The 6,894-nt window shown below is 40.2% G+C and overlaps 1 protein-coding gene across 1 annotated transcript in view; it reads right to left on the bottom strand.

The window, feature by feature from the left end:
* LOC119420605 (calpain small subunit 1) overlaps positions 1-6,644 on the bottom strand; it is a gene marked incomplete in the record, with an annotated part of 43,624 nt that extends 36,980 nt beyond the window's left edge. The window contains 4 exon segments of the mRNA XM_037688022.1: positions 4,802-4,894; positions 4,975-5,011; positions 5,087-5,143; positions 6,552-6,644. Of these exon segments, the coding sequence (XP_037543950.1) occupies positions 4,802-4,894; positions 4,975-5,011; positions 5,087-5,133 (177 nt within the window).
* Between the last annotated feature and the right edge of the window lie 250 nt (positions 6,645-6,894).

Here is a 6,894-nt window from a genome sequence, read left to right as displayed (position 1 = left end):
ATTCATTTTGATGGGTCAAAGAAAAATGACGTCTCACGTTACATTTCATTAAATTCAATGCACGTTTTATCCAGTCCAGAAAGATGAGTGAACCCGTTTAATGTATGAATATATCTCAGGATATGTCATACTACACCATCAATCAATCCATCTATCCATTTTTATTAAAGTAAATTGGACTGTTTTTTTTTACATTTTGATCTCCGTTGTTATTTTGACAAATTAGCACAGTTTTGAAACGTGACATATAATGTGAATAACACATCAAACATTTCTCTCTCTGTATTTTTAATTTATTTTTTACAGTAAGCTTTTTTTATTTATTATGTCTGAAATGTAGCAGGAGTTCAGACATCTGCTGACGTGTGCGCGCGATGGGTAGAGATTGGAGACGGTTCTGTGCATAACGTGCACTGTCCATAGGGAATTTATTTATTCTGTTGAATATTATTGTTTCTGTTTCGGGGGTCTGAGAGGAGGAGGAGGAGATGGGGTGTTCTTCAGTGTGCAGCCCCACTGAGGAGAGACAATATTTGGAGAGGAGGAGACAAGGACTCTGCGCAGCACCTCTGTGCATAATGTGACTATCTGATCCGTCCTCACCGCCCCACGCCACCGCCTAGAGGCTCCTCTCCTGCTCCTTGAAGGAGCATGTAGCTGGTGCGCCGCGCACGATGTGGCTGGAATATCCACAGACTGGGTCCGCCGGGCTGAGGGCAACGTCTCCTCTCATTGTATTTTTTAATAAATAATCAAAATAAAAATGCGCAATGAAATGGTAAATGGACTCTACTTATATAGCACCTTTCCATCTTATCGATTTACTCAAAGCGTTTTACACTACAATCTGTGCCTCATTACCCATTCATACAGCACTCTACTAGAGCTCTACAAAGCTAATTGAACAAATCATTCTAATGAGACTAATCAGAGCTTCATCACATTCATACACTGATGGGACACACATCAGAGGCAACAAGGGGTTTGGTGTCTCGCCCAGGGACACTTCGGCATGTGACTGCTGTTGGATTCAAACCCCCAACTCTTGCATTGGAGGACGACTGCTCTAACCACTCAGCCACCGCTGCCCAGTCTGACTTTGAACTTTTAGGGGCGGAGTTGACAGATCCGAGGAAAGAGTTGCCGGAATAGAACGGGTCAAAATGAGAGAGCTCCCGGATCTTGTTCCAGCAGGATATGGCTCAAATTAACCACTGGGTGCTACTCTTGCTCAACCTGAAACAGGCAACTCGACCCCGGCCACCGTGCTCAGTCTGCCCGTCTCCCGAGGAGGGGCAGACTGAGCGCGGCTGACCGAAATCAGACTGCATTCTACGGACTGAACGAGAATAACACATCGCTGAAGCCCCGGAGCTCGAATGTTTACCAAGAAGTTGCTAAACTTCATCGTAATTAATCACTAACCACTATCAGTTGTAGAAAACGAAGGATTTCGCAGCTTGATACTTGCAGCCAAGATATAGTTTATCCTCCAGGAGATATTTATCAGTACAACAGTGGACAATGATAAAAAAATAAAAAAAAACATGATTTGAAAATTACAAGAAAATTATATATATATTTTTTTTAAATGAAACAAAAACAGCTACATTATAAAGTGATGTAAAATACTAAAAACAGGAACATGTCTGTGTTGGTTTATGCCATGAACTTAGCAGATGTTTAAAGCCATTTAACATTTTATTTTATTTTGTTCATTTATTCATTCATTTAAAAGAAACAAAACAACAAATTAATGAAAAATAAAACATTGAATGAAAAGAGTGCAGAAAGAAGAAAAAATATATATCTGCCCTTTATTTAAAAAAAAACTAAACAATCACTTAAATTAATCACTTTAATATCCACTTTAAAGCTAGGAATTAAAAAAAAACATGTTTTGCGTTAGCAGAATTTAAGTTTAACTTTGAAACGTATCCAACATTAATTAAAACTTACTTAAAACTGACTTTTTGGACATGCATGCATAGATTTGTACAAATTGTACAGAGAGGAGATTATTACAGCCTCATAAAATCAATGATAATGATGATGACATTGGAATGGGATCGGTATCGGCCGATATCCAGATTTAGGTATCGGGATCGAAATCGAATCGGAAGTTAAAAAAATGTGGATCTGTGCATCCCTAGCTGCAGCTAGGAACCTGGAACAAGCCTCCACAAGTGAGACAGCATCGCAGCTGACTAATGCTAATAAATAACATTCAACACTTTTAATGTAAGTTAAAGTGCTATGCATATCATGTAGGGCGGCTGTGGCTGAGTGGTTAGAGCAGTCGTCCTTCAATGCAAAAGTTGGGAGTTCAAATCCACCAGAAGTCGCATGTCTAGGAATGCGCAATATATACGGTACATGGTAGGAACGATAGACATTTAGTGTGGAATCCTCTGCACTCCTGTACATGAAAGACAGCCTTTTTAAGTTAAAAGTTTTTGTCTATCCATTGTGCCATAAGACTAATCATACTAACGAGGCTAACATGACATCCAAATGTCTGTGGTAAAACTCAACAAAGTGCTATCAGCTATTAGCTTCTCAATGACGTCGGAAATGATGGCTTATAACTCGGGTAAGGTTACGTCGGAAAAATATCTCCGACGGGACTATGTAGCGAGGCTTAACATAGTCCAAAAATCTTCGGAATCTGACATCCTCAACGAAAAAAAAAAACTTCCACACCGCCAACATTTTTGAATTTTCCTCTCTGCTGTGAGATCAGATAGGTGCGCGAGACGACATCACGCTGTGCTGCCATTGCAGGCATCCTTGTCTCTGGGTTGTCATACAAAAACAGTCTTTTATATCAGTGAGTTATTTTGATGGAATGGCCGATGTCCAATATTGAATTTTAATGCTAATATCGGCCATTACAGATGCCATGCCGATAACATTGTGCATCCTAGAGGATGACATTTTTTCGGGAGTACCGCCGGTCACGTGATTCCGGACGGATTCCGGACGGATTCCGGACGGATTCCGGACGGATTCCGGCGGGACCGGAGTCAACCTCATTATAACTCACGTGACCGGGACGTGACCGGACTGAAAGCTAACGGGAGCAGACAGGAGCGGGAACCGATCAATAACCCAAAATGAAAATGAAACAAACAAAACAAAACAAAAAAAACACAGATGCAGCTATTTTGTAGTTTTCTTTCAATAAGCCTTCACTTTAACACATGTCAAAAGGACTACATTTCCCAGGAGTCAAGTGTTCAAGTCATAGCTTTTCACCGAGAGGGGGAGGAGCAGCGAGCGAAGCGGTACCGAGTAACTGAAAATAGTTTGCACGCAAGGTAAAAAGTAACTGTCTGTCTATTAAACTCACAGAACAGGCAGGAACGTGTCAAATAACCCTGAACTTCATAAGAGTTGTGTGTTGGTGCTGTGCTGCTTTAAACTTTAGTCTCAGCTGTGAGGAGCTGCGGGGAGTCGGACTTTGTTTACCGTCAGTAAACAAACTCCAACAGCGCATTTTTCTCCACGTTGTCCCTTTTAATCTAAAAATTATGCTCTGCTTTGTTATGTGGGTTTTTAGGTTAAAATCTTCATTATCTGTTGCTGTTTGTAATGTAACTTAATTTAATTGTAAATCTCTTGTTTTTGATCAAATATTTTTTCCAAAAGAAAGGCCAACAGATTGTAATTTGTAGTCACTGTAACACTATTTTGACTCATGCACTGTCTTCTTTCACTTTTAGGTTACACAAGGCTCTGGACTGGTCAAGCTGTGGAGAGATGAGGTGGAACACCAGACCTGCAATGATCCAGTCTGTAAATGATGCTCTGAAGTCTGGTAAGATGCACGACATCATGCTTCACCCAAACGAGCTCGTTACCTCAACCACATAGACCGAACTTCTTGAGGACATCGTTCAATGTATAATAATGCCTTTAAACATTTTTATTTGTTCTCTTGCTTGGTACATTATTTATTTTTCTTTTTGTTGTTTGTTTATTTAAACAATTTAAAACATGACAGTAATGTCACTGTTTAAAGGAAACAATTGCTCAATAAACTAGTAAAATGCAACTTGTTATGTTTGGGTTCTTTCATCTAAGGCAGACATGGTGTGACCCATGTACTGTTTTGATTTTTTGTTTTTACTGTAACTGACCTTCAAAAGAGCTAGAAACAGGGACTCGGCAGCTGATCCTCCATAGAAAAATTATATGGACTACAGGCCATGTATTATTTGTTTTATGATATTTAGTGAAGGTTTTTGTTTGGATTAAGGAAATAAATGTCTCTATTTCACCACAGATGAACTGTTCCTGTTGCCCTATCTTTTGAAATAAAACTGCACAACACAAAGTAATTTAAACAGGAATGGGTAGAAGATCAAATCAAATTCAATGTATTTCCTAAAAATTAAATGGAAAAACAGGAGCAGGACAGGACTGGAAGTGATTCTGAACAGGAGCAGGACAGGAGCAGGAGTCATGTTACCAGGAGTGGGACAGGACAGGATTATTTTTTTTACTCTGGACCAGGATTGGGACAGGACAGGATTTTTTCTGTGGGACCAGGACAAGACAGGAGTGAAAATCCACTCCTGTGTCATCCTCTAGTGCATCCCTAACAAAACTGTATTTTTGTTTCCCATTTTGAAAAGTGTCCACCAGTCCTTGACTCCCTCCCCTGCAGCGCACAGTTTGTACGCTTGTGAAAAATGATGAAATATGTGAAGAATCTTTTGAATAGTTTAAAAATGACTTAATGACACTGAACAGAAATAGGGTGGCTCCAACAAGAGTTAAAGATGTCAACACTCACATCACCAGCAAGCTGCTGGAAAACTCTACGAAACTGTTTCTCCTCATCGCTCTCACGCTGCTCTGCATAGGCCATCGGCATGCGAGGGGGGGGCTGTGGGACAGGTGAAGGAATGATTACATTCATGGCACAGTTAGCAGAACGCTGGAGGGCAGATCATGTGCGACTCTTACAGGCTGCGAGGGCACGTACTGGTCAGGGTCGATGTTGCTGCCAAGACAAAAGGGTAAAAACTGAAACATTGTGCCAAATACTCAATTTTACTCACATGGTGCAGATTCTCACCTGACAACATCAATGATGCCACTGATAAACTTTTGGGTAAAGAACATCTTCTGTCAACTGGAAATACACAAGACCCATACCCACGTTAATATGACAATGATTTAAACAACCTAAGATCTCCAGGACTTTCTGACTGAACAGCTGACCTTCACATCTGGCCATGACATGTTTACTAAATATGTTTTTATGTCCTCAAATTGAGGGACGGTGCACATTAATAAAACATGAATACATCTAAGCACATCATGTAAATTAGTCAGATTTAGTCATTTTCATCAGCACTCTGCAAGGTTATGGTACAAGATAAACATTACTAATGTTACATTAGAGCAAATCATCAAAGAAAAAGTGTACGACTGATAAAATCACACGATCCTGGATTAAATAAAAATGTAACTTCCCGTTTCTGTGCTTGAGAATATCTCAGTAGAGCAAAAAAAAATTTTGCGATAAGTTATAAATGTTATCTTTCCAAAAATGCATTAATATTTTCTATGAAAATTTGATGTCAGACACTTTAAAGCTTGTTTATATATTTATTTAATTGATTTTGAGGGGGGGGGGGAGTGGTGACGCAGAGGTTAGAAGATGGGCCTGTGATTGGAAAGTCGCAGGTTCAACTCCCGGTACCGTCAGCATCAAAATGTGGGTGGAAAAGGTGAAACACCCACACCTGCCTCCACCCTCATTCGCCCCACTCTGGGCCCCTGAGCAAGGCCCTTAACTCCCACCATCTGCTCCCTAAACAGGTCTCTTGAAAATGAGATCTCGTGACTCAATGAGACCACCTGTTTAAATAAAGGGTAAATGAAAAATGATTGTAGTGTAGTTGGGTTTGACTGGTTTCAGAGCAGCTCATGAGTAATATACTGGTAACCAACCATGGACATATTTGAAGCTTATTAGTCAAATTCTGACGTGTTGTACTAGTAATTATAGAGACTTCAGAGGTTAACTGGTTAATTAAAGCAACGACAGTTGATCTTGATTAACACAAGTCACTTCCTGTTTCCTGCAAATCAACCACAGACATGAAATGTATGTCCTCCTCACCACGACACACCACATGCTGCTGTCAAACACTTCCTGCTCCGAGCAGAGGAAACAACATCCCAGATAATCTGAGAAAAACTGACCTGAAGAAAACAATAATTTGTGTTATTATCGAGGGCTAAACTGTTGTCTTCCTGTCCTTGAGGTTAGCGTTTCACATCAACGTGTTAGCTTGTGTGAGTGACTTATCTTTCAGCCATTTTAGTGGCTTAAAGAACCCTTCAAAGCTTCCCCAACAATAGAGGAATTTAGGATAGGCAGATTTGTTGTGGGCTGTTAGCGTTAGCGCTTAGCGAACATATAACTACGTTATCTGCACAACTCGGCCTTAGTCGTCTTAACACCGGTCCAACACAGTTTTTACAGTAAATCCTGATTTTTCTACAATACTCGACGTTTAAACTGAACTTACCGTGAAGTGGGAGCACTTCGAAGTTTAGGACAGAAACTAAGAAAGCTTTAGCGTTAATTACACTGAACGCAGATGAGATGACTGAGGTTCCGTGAACACACACCCAAGTAACGCCCAGGACAAGGCCAAGTAGCAAACCGGTATAGCAAGCCGATTTATTATATAAGAGAGTGGCTTGTGAGTGCTTGAGTTTTGCCTGCCGAACTGGGTCGCTCTTGTGTAAATTGAGTATATGGTCACATTTGGAGTATTACTGAAAAACTAAAAAATAGAACTCGGTTGTAATCTGATATTTTGTCTGGCAAAATTATTTATTCATAAACAGACAGTGCTAAAATCGTCC

The sequence above is a fragment of the Nematolebias whitei genome, chromosome 14 (genome assembly GCF_014905685.2).
Source record: "Nematolebias whitei isolate Nwh7 chromosome 14, NemWhi1, whole genome shotgun sequence".
NCBI lineage: Eukaryota > Metazoa > Chordata > Actinopteri > Cyprinodontiformes > Rivulidae > Nematolebias > Nematolebias whitei.
The sequence above is the reverse complement of the archived record's forward strand: the minus strand, read 5'-3'. Positions and strand labels throughout refer to the sequence as shown.